Raw genomic sequence first — 16,262 nt, 5'->3', positions numbered from 1 at the left:
TAATATCATAAATTTCAATAATCGTCGTAATAATATTAATAATGATAATCATTATTATTATTATAATCATCGCTATTCTTTTATTTAAATATTCCTATGTAAAGTACCAGGCGATAACGAAAGATTCTGCAACGCAGGAAATACACTTTAGTTCACTAGTCTCGTTTCAGTTTGTATTTTTCATCTGTACCAGATATCACAAACAATTACGTTCCACGAAGCACATATACATCGTTTTTTGTCCGTTATCGACTGCAAAAGAACTCGAGGAATCGGCTCGTTCGTTAACGCCTTGTACGATAATAACGTCGTTCAGTATCGTGTTGCCGTATATTCAATAGCTATGTACAATTCAACATTATAGCCTACACTTACATCTCTCTTTACGCCTTATTCGCTCTCACCTTACATCTCTCTTTCTCTCTCTCTTCCTCGCACGCGCTCTCTCACTCTCATTCTGTCTAAATATCGATAATTATATACTTTTTTTTAGATCCCTGTATTCTTCCGAATTTGCTTCACATAAAGTTACGCAGTTCACGACATCTTACTAAGCACGGAGCGACTGCTAGCTGCTTATTATTTTATTTTATCTTCCTCCTTTTTTCTTTCCTTTTTTTTTTTTTTTTTTTTTTTTCTTTTTTATTTTTATTTTTTTTTTTTTTTTTAATATTTCTCGCTTTAATTAAAATACCTCGCGACATCGCGAAATACTGAGAAATTTGAAATANGAAATTTTTCTTTCTTTTTTTTTTTTTTTTTTTGCTTCTCGTTTAATTATAGCTTTTCTTTTCTTTTTACGTCTTCGTATCACAAGATAAACCAATTAACGTGAGCGCGCGCACACGCACAAATGGGCACGCATTTCGACTGCGAACACATTACCTAAAATTCATTTATACACCTGCCGTTTCGTTCGATGGAGGTCGAGGGATCCTCCTATTCCACCTTTTACTTCTCCTTCTCTTCCTCGAGAGACGGTTGCCCGTTTTTTCGTCGGTTCGTTCGTTTTGCTATACAGATTCCGCTCGTTTCGCTGGTATTGCACGCGACGCGCAACTAAACGACAGACGAATGCGCGAACGTGAACGTACTTCTCTCGCAAAGCGTCAACAGTTGACTTGGAAATCTTTATTATCTCTATAGACGAAAAGTGGATATACATTCTTCGATTCTTTATACAATTTCGGACAAGACTGTATAATGTAACGAACGTCTGCGACGAAAGTAGTATAAGCTACACGACGCGACGCGAGGATTCCGCGAGTGTGCAGCGAGACTCAGTTTTTCCACATCGCCCCGTATCGAAATTGCATCGCTCCGGGTTAAATCGCGCGCTCCAGTCCAAGTCCAGCGTTATCGTCGTGAAAAGGAACAGTTGATATTTTCACTAGTTCTCGGACGACAATCGTTAGCTGCCATAGGAAAATACGGATCGCGATATTTACAGAGACCTGGTCTTCAACTGGTCGTCGATCCCTTCTCGACGTTCTATTGAAAATCCAAAATCGAAAATGTTGTACAGTCGAGGAGAACTCGGCTGAGTTCGAAGATTTAAAGATATATTAACAAAGATATATTAAAAAAAAAAAAAAAAAAAAAAAAAAAAAAAAAAAAAAGAAACAGGAAAGAGAAGAAAAGAGGAACATAGAGTACCGTACAAACCAAGTTTGTAACTTGACGTATTATTACATGCACAGATGTATACATTTATAATGCGAATCATAGAGGAAAGCCTGTGATACTTTCCCGATCGATTTGGCTTAACGAATTGCGATCGCGCGAGAAAATATGTTGCCCTTAACTGTTGGCTGTTTTTATCTGTATGGTTAATAGCATGCGCTTCGTCGCATCGATTTCGCGAGTTATTTCGTGTCGATCGAACGGACGTTGAAAATTGTCAGCAGCCTCTATCGAAAAACGGCAGAGAATAGGATCGAGTATTAATAGGCACCTTACGTACTACGTAGTAGAGACTTTAACGTGCACATAGAAACTGCGCGGTTCGTCGATGGAGACTGCGTGGTCCGTAGGACGTTTCCATCGACGGAACGCGCCCTCGCAGAGAGATAGGTTTCGAGCGAAAGAAGAGAAAGAGAAGAGAGGAAGTGGAAGAAGAAACAAGAAGTTCAGTATATACATGAGCGCATCCTCTATTTTTCTTTCTTTCTTTCTTTCTTTTTGTTTTTTAGTTTCTTCTTCGTTATTCGGAATATACCGGGAACGGTGTGCGTGGGTGGGATGCAAGAGCTAGAGGCAGGGAACCAGGAGGATTTGAAAAGATTCAGAGATGCGAAACAGTGCGCAGCCAAGACAAGATAATTAATTAATTAGTCGCTCAATTAATTAATTATTTAGACCGCTAATTTCTAAGCCTTAAAAACTACTGATTCGGTTTTATCTCACCCGCTGAGGTGGCTCCTCGTCCGCATTCAGTAACGGTACGTTTGTAATGTGTAGCCGCGGCGAGAGGAGGCCCCTCGGAGCGCGTCCAGTCCATTTAATCGGGCGCACGGCGTGCATTGCAGAAAATTTTTTGGCTTCTCTTCAACTTCGAATAGTTTTATTGTGACGGAGTATCTCGTGGATGGACACAGGCACAGACCGACGAATCGTCGATTCCCAATCATCGATCGTGTCGTGTAAAGTAAAATCGTAAAATAGGATGGAATCGTAACGAAGTTTCACAAAGTTCTTTTGAAGTTCGAACACGTCTACTCGAGCCTTCTCGTGGAAAAAAAAAACTCTAAAACCCTCTCGTTCGTTCGCAATGCGTTCCTTCGTATATAGTATTGGAGTACTAGCAAAAAGACGATGGGAAAAGAATGTCAGAATAAAGGGGGGGGAGGGAGGAGAAGAAGAAGAAGAAAAAGAAAAGGAATAAGAATAATAAGAAGAGGAAAGGAGAGAAGTAGAAATTCCGCTTGACGAGTGACAATCCGTCGAGGCATCGGTCGCCTGTGTCAGACCTCGTCGGGTCTCACCACGTGTGTCCTACTGGAAGTGAAGTGTCCCGGGCCGGCGGCGGGTCACGCGAGACTTGCTACAGTTTTTGGTGACGGCGGCCGGGCCGAGAACAGGAAAAAAGCCTTTTAGAAGTTCTGCTCGCCGTACATCCCGGGGAACCGGACAGCGTGTGCTCCGAGCTCGGCGGGCGAGAACTCGTCCTATGTGGCCAAGTGAGCGAACTGGCCTGGGTGGGGCGCGAACTGGTAAGGGTGGCCATACGGCGACATGTGGTACGGTACAATGTTCATGCTCGCCATTTTGTGCTCCTTTTTCCACTTCATCCGCCGATTCTGGAACCAGATCTTGATCTGACGTTCGGTCAGGCAGAGGGCATGGGCGATCTCGATACGGCGCCGCCTCGTCAGGTAGCGATTGAAGTGAAACTCCTTTTCCAGCTCCAGTGTCTGGTACCTGGTGTACGACGTCCTCTGCCGTTTCACCTCGCCGTTCGCGTTTACCGTGCCTGTCAAACAAACAAATTAATCTGTTATTACGTGGCATTCAGCTGCGATGCCTGATTTTCAAAATTGAACTTTAATTACGTTCAGATATCAATGGATCATAGATTTCCTATGATCGTTGTAATCATTGGTGGAACGGTGATGAATGAGAGAGTCAACTACCACTGTTCCTAGTCAATTTTATTGGAACAGGTTCTAGGAGATTATCGCCTAGTATCGATCATGTTTGCTCCTACTGTTTCTATCAAAATTGACTTATCGAATCGAAGGTGTGCCGTAAAACAAATCGAAGGCGACACGACAACGTGGTGGTTGACGTGACTCGTGAACGATCCGAGGTATCGGGCCGTTACGATCGATTCAGGAGGGAAACCTGATCAAACGCGTACGAGCGCATAACAGCTGGGGCTGAAACGTGTGTAACGCTTCACGAGTTCGTTAATTATTTCAACGAGTCGCGGCTAATGCATCGGCCGTGGCTACCGGATCGCGGACTGGTCACTTGGCAGCTGTTTTACCTATTTGCTCAGCACGCCCGAGCCATAAATAATTTTGCAACGCTGTTATTACGATACTCCGCCTATTACACCTATCCGCTGCGCGTTGCAAAAGCCTCGGTAATGAATAGCTCGAGCAACAAGCATCGGGAGAAACCTGGAGGTCGCCTTTAAATATCAATAACCTGTTACTTCTGTTTTTCCAGCCCCGCAATCACCGGCTCGCGGCTAAACACGTCGATCCTGCCAGTATCGTAGTATAGCATTCAAATTCGAATCTCTCTACTCTCGTTTCGTTAGGAAATCAATATCGTTGTTGCATGCTCGCGTAAAGTTATCGATTCAAGAAGCGTCATCGTAATAAAAGTTATTAAAGTTACTATTCAGGCGTCGCGATTGCTGTCGTAAAACGTTGCATCTCGTCGTTTGATTTCCATCTGACAGTATTAGTGTCACAAACAACCAAGAAAAATTGGAACTGATGGAAGGTGAGAGATGAAAGATAGCGAAATTCATTTACAAGCTGATGCAATTTCTACCTGTATTGTCCTGTATTGATCGAAACAGAGAGAGGGTAGCGATATCGATGGTTTTGGATTAACGCATCGAGCAGGTGCTGGTGGTGAATCGAAGTGGGAACAACACGTTCCCTCCGTGACGGTCATAGATCCATGTCAATGCGGATATTAAAGAGTCGGCTCATTTGCAGCAATAATGAGCAGGCTATTAATAGCGACGCGAGAGGGAGAACTCGACTCACTCGGGGACGGGCAATGCGGCCGTTGCATGGTCACGTGCGCGAAAAACAGGCTTTCTAAGCGGTAGGAAAAGCATGTGAAACGTGGCATTGTGAGAAAATAACTAACGTTGACTAAGAATATCTTGGTTTGACGTACACGGATGAAAGGTCGAACTTCGAACGATCATTTTTATTTTACATTTCGATCAGCTATCAAAACATCGACGCCATTGTCCAAGGAACTCAATCCTTGATCAAAATTCAGCGTCACTTCTGGACATTACGAACCACGTCATAGCACAGCGTGTACGTTCGAATCTTCGTTCATTATTCGCTTCAAAGTACGAAAAATTCAAACCACCACTCTGGATCAGTTATGAGTTTCATTCCGCAGAAAGCTTGCAGAAATGAAATCCTCCCCGCGTGGAAACTCGTTCACGAGGAAATGAACTTTCGGGAGGTCCCGTAGAAAAGTTTCCAGCGACGCACCTCCTGTCCAACGAAGCTTAATGACCGAGCCCTTCGAGCGGCGTGTTATCACTTTCCTCCCGATGTAGCACGTCGTCGAGCTGACTTTTTAATAAATAGTGGCCGGACTGGAGAGGTCCGCATATCGTTTATCCCCGGTGCGCACCTAACCGTTTTGTTACGGGCAAACGGAATTTCTTTTTTCTGGCTAGCTCATTATTATACGACAGTCGAACGCGCGAACTATAAGCCGGCACGCGTACCGACGTCGCCGAATGGGGCACACCGAGGGACACTCGGCGTGCTCTTCGCCGTGGATCCTTTCCGGTGATTAATTGCCAGCCGTGTCCCGCTGACGTCGATACAACTTATGGCCGCTGCACGAAGACAATCCGCTCGACCATCGCGCTCATCGTTAGAAACATGCAACATCCTCTCGTGAGTAGTTTGATACTGTGCGGCGGTAACTCGAGAGTCGTTGGTATTAGCTCGTATTGTGACGCAGTGGTACGAGGGGCGAAATGGAACAGGGGGTTGGTGAGAATTCATTAGGTTGGAAGGCAAAGTGTAAGTGAAAAATTTTTCTCGTATCAGACTACAGTTTTTTTATTATACTTAAAATTTGAAAATAAATTAAAAGTAAATAAATAAATTCAGTATATAAATGATTGTGAGTATTTTAACATTAGTTTGAATTAATGACGAAGGAAAATTTTCAAGTTATAGAGGAGATCGTTTTGTGACCCATTAAAAGTGTTAGTGATTTCTAAATAAATCTTAAATTCAAAAATTTAATTAGAAGATTGAGGTTATTGTAATTTGTAGAAATTATTCTTGCAATGGTGAAATTTTTAAAATAGGAAAAGAAATAACATCTGAGGAATTTAAATAATAGAAACCAGAAATGTCTCGAGACTCGAATCCATCGCTACGTGCATTCAGCATCTATTACAAGTCTGGCGAGTAGCTGTTATTTTTCCTATCGATTTGCAAACGAGCTTGTTATATTACAAAACTTTTTAACGAATATTCCGATTCAAGTTAGAATAAAAGGATTCTCTGCCTAAGAAACAACCTTAAGCTACTAAAATCCCGCGCTTTCTAATCTCTAACTTAACAATGCTGCTAAGCGCTTTTCAATGAACGCGAACTTTCTCTCAATGTCCTTGTACCACCTTACTTTCATCAAACAACGAAAGGAATAACATTAATCCTTTAACCCTCTTGCTTATCTTTTTTTCATTATTTTAGAGCCAATTGTTTCTTTTTCTTTGTTTCTAAGAATCTCTTAAGTTGTCACAAAATAATAAGTATATGCGTCTATGACGAGGTGTCTTTCTTTTTTTTTTTTTTTTTTTTGAAATATTAAAAATTTCGCAAATATCGAAACAATCGCGAGGCTGATATATAAAAATTCGAGGAACATTAAACACGTTAAAGCAAGATTGATCAAACGTAGCATTCATCGAAATTTGGAAAGACGTAATAGCACATGGAGTAAAAAGTGCAAAAAAAGCGTGATCGTCGTGTCAATCGAGGAACACAAAATCGCGGTTCATCGCGCGCGGCGTAAACACGGATCAAACTATTAGCCGGAGAACAAGCTGTGCCTAGGGTCTGTCATCGAGAAGAACACCGGTCGGTTGCTTTTTCTAAATCCTCCGGCACCGATGATTAATGGCTTGTCCGTACGTTTCGTCCACGTCGCATCGGGCCGCAACGCAACGCTTGTGAAAGAATGCCACGACCAAGGATTCGCAACAACAAAGCCCTACTCGCAATACTCTGACGCGGAGAGAGAGAGAGAGAGAGAGAGAGAGAGAGAGAGAGAGAAAGAGAGAAAGAGAGAAAGACCGCCTTTTGAATAATCCGTGAATGCGTTCGCGGATTCGTATTCGGCAACTGGCGGGTTCGTTCAACCATCGAACAAAGAGAACCGGATAATGATCCATTATCAGCCGGTGATAAAGATACGGCGGCGAACTGGCGCGATCCGCCATGACTGGAATACACGCGGCTAAAACTTTCTTTCTTTTCCTGTGCCACACGATGATTAATCGCCGTCCACATCTTGTCAACGTCGATGCACCGGCCTGTGTGACGGAAGAATGCGGGTCCCGGTGAAAGTCAAGCCCCGATTCCGTTTGTTCCGTGACTCTCGACGATCGGCCGTCGTCATTTTTTGGAACACAGGAAAACGGATGTAATATTGTCCGCTGGACAGTGTCCATTTTTTACGCGCTTTTATTCCTCCCTGATTCGCTTCGAACGAGAGAAATTCGCTTGAAACATTCGCTCGAACGAGTTAGTGAACCTTCATGCCTTATTTCGTGTAATAATTAGAATTGTCAGATTAAAATCGTTCTTTGAAAAAATGCGCGGATGATGTAGAAGTTTGTTAGATTCTTGCTAGATAGGGATTGGAATTTTGCATGTGAATTTTAAATTTTCGTTTGCTATTTGCAACCTTACTCCTTTCGTCATACACTATCGATCATCTGTATATTGATTCAGTGTGTGAAATACATAGATCTTCTAATTGTCAATACTGTATGAAACAAACGTGTTGTATGATGTACCTAGATAGATATGTAAGAATTAACACACAGAGAATTGGCAGATATAATATAAAATACAAATTTAGTAAAAATGTAAACCAAACTTTCAGTCGGTTCTGTACATCGCTTATCTTGAAAAGATACCTACTCCACGCGAACGTAAACATGTAAATCATTTTTTTCCACGACGAGTAACACAAAGACTCAGAAAAATGCGATGGAATAAGTTTTTCACGTAAGATCATCTCCGAAGATCGAAAATAACCGAAGGAATTATGTCTGTGACTGGATTACGCGACGATAATTGAATGGGCGTGGACGGAAGATGCGACAAATGATCGAGTTCGAGCGAAAGAATAAATCTTCGCGCTGGCAGTGAAGAAATTGTGATCGTCGTAGATCGGTTCAACGAACGGGGCGAGACTGCGAGCAATTAATGATACGCGTGCCTGTAGTTTTTCTTCTTCCCTGCTTGACGAGGAAGGTATCACGGTAATTAGAGAAAAACTGGCTCGCTCGAATCACCGTGAAACAACATTTTATTAAACGAGTGTTACGAGAGCGTGTTACTATTAACGGAGGCCAGATCGGATCTCGCGGACGCGAATGGATCAGCGAAAAAAATCTCCGCTAACTACTGGCAATCAATCTTTCCTCGCAATTGCTTTCGCTCTGAATAGTGCATTAAGCGTTTTGCTTCTTTGTATTCTTGTTGTATTATTAAGATTCCGTCCCTTTCTTTCTCTCTCTCTCTCTCTCTCTCTCTCTCTCTGTCTCTTCCTTTTTCTCGGGGCGAAACGTGTGTTTCTGATTCTGGACCCGAACAACGTATTAATTAATGGTTTCTCAAGTTTTATTGAAATTCAAATACGAACTACTACGCCTTTGCTCTTCCTGAACACGTATCACCGTGTACTCATATTTTGAGGAATTACTATAATCGTGCTACAAGTTTAATTAGCTGGAGTTGTAATAGATGGAGTATCGTCTCTTGTTTTCATTGCACGTTTGCGAAGTAAATACGAGAATAGGAAAATGGGGAATAAATGAGGATAGAGGGGGCTTGTACAACTTTAATTACAGTTTGCATCGTTCCGATCGTTACTCATCGAGCATCTTATGACAAAATATACGGACCGTCAACGATGTGTGTCTTACCATTCGCAGCAGCTGCAAGCGTTCGCTTTTGTGTTACGCTACACGTCCGGATAGCTTAGCATAAACAAAAGAAAAGGGGAGGAAACGGCGATGAAACGTGGCTGTGCAACAGCAGAATGGTAATTCTCACCGTGAGGCCAATTTGCAATGGACGTTGGAAATTACAAATTGAGGATGTTCAACGTAGCATGGATGTGATACTGTACATCGGGAATTAAAAGCGAACGTTTTTCGACGATTAGTATACGACTTATTCTAAATATTACTACTGTGGATTTTTTCTATCGTCGATAAATATAATAAACATTATTGCTTGAGTAAAGAAAATAATAGATTTCTGATAGAATAACTACTTTATATTTATAGAGTCATATTATCGGGAATATAATTAAAAAGGTGAAATCTCGGTAGATAATTACTTTGCTAAACATCGTAACGACCACTACATTTTATACATTACTCTGTGTATTATATGCGTAATTTCCTATAATTATACTATAAAAATAGTAACATGTTAATAATAAACGTGAAGAATTAACACGAGTAAAACTCAACCTCCAAAGATCACCTACTAAACTTTCGAAATCCAAAAGGAAAAAACCCAATATCCAGCCTAATAATAATTTCCGTGGAAATTTGTGCGTTCGCTCCGTGCGAGTGCCACCGAGGGAGTCTCGCTGGGTAAAAATGTTTGACGTGTCCCCGAGGGCCAAATGGGTAGAGGGAAGAAGAGCGAAAGAACGACAGGGTCAACGAGTCGCATAGCTGTCGGTGCTGTTAAGACACCAAGGCGACCGGTGTAGAATGAAAGACTGCGTGCTAAGCGCAGGCCCGTGTCGTGTCAGGCATCTCGATGTCACCTCGTGTCGTCTAGCGTTTTCGTGGCTCGCTCTTAATAGAACCGGCCTCGCGGCGTGTGCATTCGCACCGAGCCGAGTCTCTGTGTACCGAACGTGTCACCGGCTGCCACCCCGTTGAGACCGTTTCTGACCCGGACTGACTGACAGACCGGCTGGCTTAGCCTGACTAACGCGTGACCGGGATAACCTCGCACGATCCCGCTCTTGATCGGTTCTCGCGCCATTTCCACTGCGTGACAGCGTTATCGGGGGTGGAATTGAAACTCCGTTTTGTACGAAATACGAAATTCAACGGATAGAAGTGTTGAGCAGTTCATATCCAATATGAACGAAGATATGATGGAATCGAGGATGCAGTGAAATGTGATGGTGAACGATGTTTCATTATATGGGCAGGAATACGTTTAGTGATGCCGATTACTTCAGTAATTTATGTATAAATGGAGTTTGAGAAATTGACAGTGTTTCGTATGGATAGACTGCAAAAAATTGAAGAAAGTAAGAAGTTTGGAGCTTCTGATTATGGAATTGTGATATACGAAATGACATTGTCAATTGACGAAATGATTCAGCAACGAACAATGATTCTGTAACTGTACTACGTCTACTAATAAGTTTCTAGTTCGTGTAATACTAGAAACATTCGAAAAGAGAAGTTAGAAACTTAAACAGAAAAAGGCTGAAATTCGGAAGATTTTTAAAAAATTGTAAGTATGCTTCGTCAGTCCCAAGATTGACAGAAGTCATCTGGAAAAGTATATGATCTGCGATACGATTTTTCCAAGGTTCGAGCAATCCCTCCAAACTAACTACTGCCATCTTCATCTCTCTGAAAAGTCAAGCAACGTCGTTTGATCTGACGTACGGCTGAATCCAGCATGATTCAGATGTCCACAGAAAGAGAGGCGGGATTACTTGGTGGACGTGCAATTAATCGCGTTCACTGCGGCGCTATCAGCGAGCAACTAGTGAACTACAGCAAGTGGAATTGCGCGATTAAACGAGCCGAACGGCATCAGAAACTGAAACGGCCGCGTGTCGCATTCCAACAACCGTCGCGCGAGAACTGTTCATAGTGCACAAGCGTGATAGCTTCCCTTCTAGACAGCGAGCTCGACGAATGTATATTTAGAATACTCGCCATCGTTAACCCTCGTCGCCATATGCATCTAAATGATTATCTGATAGGAATAGCGAGCAGCGGCGACCTATCGGCCATTTCCATCTGACTGATCGATTCGTGGAATTCCAAGGAAAGCAATAAAACCATCGGCGATTCGCGACCTAATGATAACGAGATGTTCAGACTCCCCGATGCTTGGAAAATTGTAAATGTTTGTAGGTCGAGTGACTGGAAAAATTTGCCTTATTGTTGCTCGAGTCTGATTGTGACTTCCAGCGTTTAAAAAATTGTCAACTTTTGATATTAATTTCTATTATAAATAATACTCTTGTCTATAACAGCTCGTGAAAGTATTGGAATATTTAAAAGAATATAATACGAAATATTTGAAGTTTCATTTATAACGACCTCAGATCTTACGATCGTGATTATATCAATTAAATTTGAAACGGATCTGAAAATGAATGTCGAAGATAATTCTATTGAGATCAGTTATTCATTATTAATAAGCTGCATGTATGCTGCATACTAAATGTTTAGAATAAATAATTCGTAATTTTTACGATTTCAAACATTGCCAATATATTGCGCAACAGTCGCATTTCATTATAATGCTAATGAAATACGCTTTATTGATACGTACTATATATGTATAAATTAAAGTCACTTTATAATAAGCGTTTGAATAATCTCACGAGCCACTATTCATAAAAATCATCAAAAAATACGTCAGTTTGAAATTGTCATATCGTGGTATCGTTTATTCTTTCTTAATTGAATATTGCATAAATACATAAACGTAATCCCTAAGACGCGTTTTATTAATCTTTCATAGCTGCAGAAATTAGCAATGCTGTTGCTCTCCAGTTAATATAAATAGAGGTCGAGCACAACAAAGCAGGCCTTATGGTCAACATGCAAAACGACTATTCTTGACGCACGGGCATTCTCTTTAAAAGCGCGGCCGCGAATGCTGCGCATTCCGAAAACATATACAAAAAATCCAACTCTCGCGGTGCTGCGCGATGGCAAGAGATGCTTTGCATTTCATTAAACGAAAACCTGCGCGTGGAATGTACGGAAAGAACGTCGTGGAATTCGGCCTTCGGTCTGAGAATCAGCTTTCGACGTAAAAGAAAAAAGAGAGAGAGAGAGAGAGAGAGAGAGAGAGAAGAAAAAAGCATGAAAGGAAGAATTGGGACTCCAATGGAAGGTGTTAACGTCGCGACGCGATTGCTTCTATTTTGCAAAATGATTGTTGGGAAGGTGGAGAACTCTATAGAGTTTACGTTGCACGATAGGAGCCTAGCGTGGCTAATAACGATGATCGTGATAACGATGGAAATGCGGGCAGCAATGTGTAGCAGATCAAAGTAACAGTATGACTTGTGAATGGAAACATGTCAATCGTAACTCGGGAGCAGACTATGGATTTTTATGCGTTTACTGGAGATTTGAAGTAGAAGAATACGCAGATACACATAATATGTAAAATATTGTTTAATATATATCATATCAATGTTTAATATATATCATATAATATTTAACTACATACTTAATTAAAATATTACAATATTTCATTTTTCATTTTTCAATTGCGTTCACAAAAATACGAATCTCTTAAACCGTCGCCATCTACTCACGAGACTATCATCTAAGGTGCTGCTAGATTTTCTAATTTTTCAATTCACGATCTCAGTTTCAAAGGAAAAATCAAGGGAACCACGAACATTAGAATATTGGCATCATTGTTAAATGTCCCAATACTTATGGCTGGTAATATAATAAATGGTCAAAAATTAGCACTCTCTAGACGCTCAACCTTCACAAATATTTCCTAAAGCAGCGTTTCAAATGGGCGATCAGAAGAGCGGCTGTTTATCGACGAAAATCAGGCCTCAACGCGACGAACGTCAGAACAACAAGTATTTATAACTCTGAACAGGAATCTGACTCCGGAGAAATTATAAATCATCAATTCTCGACCGAAGAGATTAACCGAACGAGAAGAGCAAGACGAAGACGAAGAAGAAGAGGAGGAGGAGGAGGAGGAGGAGGAAGAGGAAGGAGAAGAAGAGAAGAGCGAAGTACCGCGTGGCACGACGACAAAGACGATGTAAATCTAAAATCTACTTGGACCCGACATCGTGGCCCGATCCACTGAAACACATCCAGCACCGTTCAAATCCCAACTCCCCATTGACACGGCCGACAAAAGAAGAGTGGAGGTTCATAAATAACCCGGCCAGTTTATCGTGCCTATTATGCAATTACGATTGCATCTTTCAAGCCTAGGTGGTCCACGGGCTCAAGATCTTACGGCCGAGTCAACGAGATAATGCCTCTTAAAAAGTTGTCGTTGTTTCGTCTCTTCAGATATTCTGCTAACTGTTTCGCCTGTCTTTTATTCCTTTTCTCCTTCCTTCTCTCACCTCCATCCGGTTTACTTACCGATATTTAAAAGTACGAACTTCTATTTTCTATTTAGCGTACGTGAAAATCTTGGAAGAACGAAAGCGTGGTATTTTTAGCCGAAATCCGATTTTCCGCTTCTTAGCTCTGATTGTATTTCTTCTTCTCTCGCGGCGCTTCCAAGACAGTTGAACTATCTTGGCTGGGAAACGATAGTCCCGACGTGGCCGGTCCATCGAATATTTCATTACGAAAGCACGGCTGACATTTGTAGTCGATAAGGAGGTCGTTGTGCAATTGATAATTACGGAACGCTGATGGAAGAAAATGGAGCAGATGGTAGATTGTGACTAGTTTGTGAAAAAAAAAGTAACCCTACGCTGGTATTCACAGACATTTTCTCTAGCGCGTTTCTGAAATCTCTCCAAAGTGGTTGATAAAAATACTGCAAAATTGTAAACTGATATTTTCTCAGACTACTTCAGCGTCTACTTCGTCTATTGATCTACCTCAGGATCAACTTCAAGAACAAACGTAAAATTAACGGCTGTCTCGAGAATACAGTCAAAATTCCTCAAATAGATAATCGTAATCGAATCAATGTAATTTATCTCACATAATCTAAACAATCTCAAGAACTTTGAAGAAACTCTATGCTTCAGCAAAGTCGAATAATAAAAATTAATAAAACATGCATGTAATGCTACAACTGAAATTCCACAAAATTAAAAAAAAAAAAACCACGCCTATGATGTCTCGGTTGTACAATCACTTGACTCTACAGCTAATTAACAACACGGTACTTAAAATGTCTGTCTATTTCCCTCGACCTCGAAGGGCTCTCTTACGAACTCAGTTATCTCTCGCACGATAGGGATCAGGTCGGATCGTATCGGTGACTGGCTCTCGGCCAGTGGCAACGGAGAACGGAGTCTCGTGGAAATGCTAGAAACGTCGGCCCGGGTCGGTGCGCGTGACTTAAATTTATCTAAGCATGTTTTGCGTCATTCAGCCTCCATCTCGGCTGATTTGTGACCTTTCGGTGTTCTCGCAGCTGACGACCGATCGCCGGCCGAAGATCGCAAAATCAACGACCTGTCGACATTCCGCGACAAGGAAGAGACGCCTGTGTCGCGCGCGACCATCGCGTCGTCGTCGTTGTCGTCCCAATCCGCTCTGTCGCTACGCGATCCACCTGTTCGAGCACATCCGACCGAATAGGCTCTACGATCTGTCGTGTTACGCCAGTGCGCCGGAAAGCTGGCCGGATCTATTTCCACTGATAAATAACACGACACGTTCGAATAGTTGCTACGCGTTTAACTCGTTCCGCCGAGATTCCGGCCAAGCAATCGTTTTCAAAGGGATGGCTCTCTATTTATGAGCCGTGACTGTGAGCTTCTTCTGTCCCTGACGAGATGGCTTCTCAGGAGAGGAACAGTGGGAGTATTTTGAACGTTACAAACAGATCCGTTTTGCGGATGATCGCGTGGGTGAGCTGGTAAAACTGTGAGGGACAAAGTGTGGGCTGAGTGGATGGGTGACGACGTTGTGATTTGATCTGTATCATGTATTTTAACGTGTTGGTGGCCACTAGTAGAAACTGCGACATCTTGTGGACGCCTTTATACTTAAAACTGTTGTTAATTTGACGTAACGCGGCTCCAGTCACGTGTCAGCTGGATTAACCTTTTAAAAAATATCGGGCTCACTTCAGAGAATTCAATACGCGATTCTGTCAGAGAAATTATATTTTTTCGCATTTTTCGAGATTCCGCGTATTTATAATTATTTCACATCATGCGATAACCAACGTAAGACCAATATTCTTCAAGATCTCTCTTTTAAATCTAAAAAATCGCGCTTTATCTCCAGAAGAATGGAAGAAACGGTGGAAACACGACGAGGGAGCGGTCTAATCAAATTAGATCATTCTGGTTGCGCGTTGGCCGTGTGGAACGGACAGTTATAAATAGATTCAAAAACTATTGCTTTTCAATCCGCGTGGCACGGCGAGAGGTTTCCGTGAGAGAAGAACGTGTCGGCGGAGCGAGGAAGGGGCGACGCGGGTAAAACGAACGAAAGAACGGCAAAGAGGGTTGAAGAAGGAAACGATGCCCGATCCCTCGGCGAACAGCCGAGAGAAAGAGATGGGGAACGACGGGTTCTACCTCTCTCCCGGCGAAGCTTTTATGCCGAAGTTTGCGAGCCGGCCGCCTCGTGGATCATTTGTTATCTTCCACGAGAAAGCTCCCCGACGCAAATAGGTTTGTTTCTGGCCGCTTTAAACGCTTCACAATAATCCACACGAACCCAAATTCAATTAACGCCTCCCGTCGTTGCCGACACCAACCCCCACCGTTTCTGCACTTTGTACCCGTTGACAGGGAACGAAAGTCGCGCTTTGCCTCGCCTTCTTTCGTCTCTTTCACGCGAGCTTGTCGGACCGACTGAATATTGACGTACGTGCCTAGAACTCTCGATGGCCTTGAACTCTTTACCACCCCTCCAGGACATCGATATAGCAACTGTATAATTTTCATTAGAAAGTTATATACCGACTTGCATACCGTTGTAAATCGATTTGATAATTTTGGGCGTTTTTATAGTCCTTGGAAATGATCAAGAATATCTAGAAAGGAGCAGAAAACTCTCGACAATCCAGATTGCTCCGAAATTTTGACGACGATTCTTGAAAAAAACGAGTCTTGAAAAAATTTGAAACAACTCTCAATAAGATTGCAGTTCTTTCTGAGATCGAACGATATTCTTCTGCAGTCGCGATTTTGTTCCCCGTAATCGCTCAATCCTTCGGAACGGAGCACGGTAAATCATAGCCGATCCGAAATTAGACGGCGTCCTTTCAGTGGGTCACTCAGCCCCATGGAATAACACATTAGCCGTCCCCGAGTGCGTGAACACAGGGGATTGAATTCACGCGTACGCAACAAACTGTCCTGCATTCGAGGGGTTACTT

General features: G+C 42.3%; 1 protein-coding gene across 1 annotated transcript in view; it reads right to left on the bottom strand.

Annotated features, from left to right (window-relative positions):
• Window positions 1-651: 651 nt before the first annotated feature.
• LOC122531546 (homeotic protein Sex combs reduced) overlaps window positions 652-16,262 on the bottom strand; it is a 37,823-nt gene continuing 22,212 nt past the window's right edge. Inside the window, exon 2 of the mRNA XM_043659563.1 lies at window positions 652-3,472. Within this exon, the coding sequence (XP_043515498.1) occupies window positions 3,168-3,472 (305 nt within the window). The 3' untranslated portion in view covers window positions 652-3,167. The remainder of the gene's footprint in view (window positions 3,473-16,262) is intronic.

This window comes from Frieseomelitta varia, unplaced genomic scaffold (assembly GCF_011392965.1).
Source record: "Frieseomelitta varia isolate USP_RPSP 00005682 unplaced genomic scaffold, Fvar_1.2 scaffold_405, whole genome shotgun sequence".
In the NCBI taxonomy this organism is placed as follows: domain Eukaryota; kingdom Metazoa; phylum Arthropoda; class Insecta; order Hymenoptera; family Apidae; genus Frieseomelitta; species Frieseomelitta varia.
This window is presented reverse-complemented; position numbering and strand designations above follow the sequence as displayed.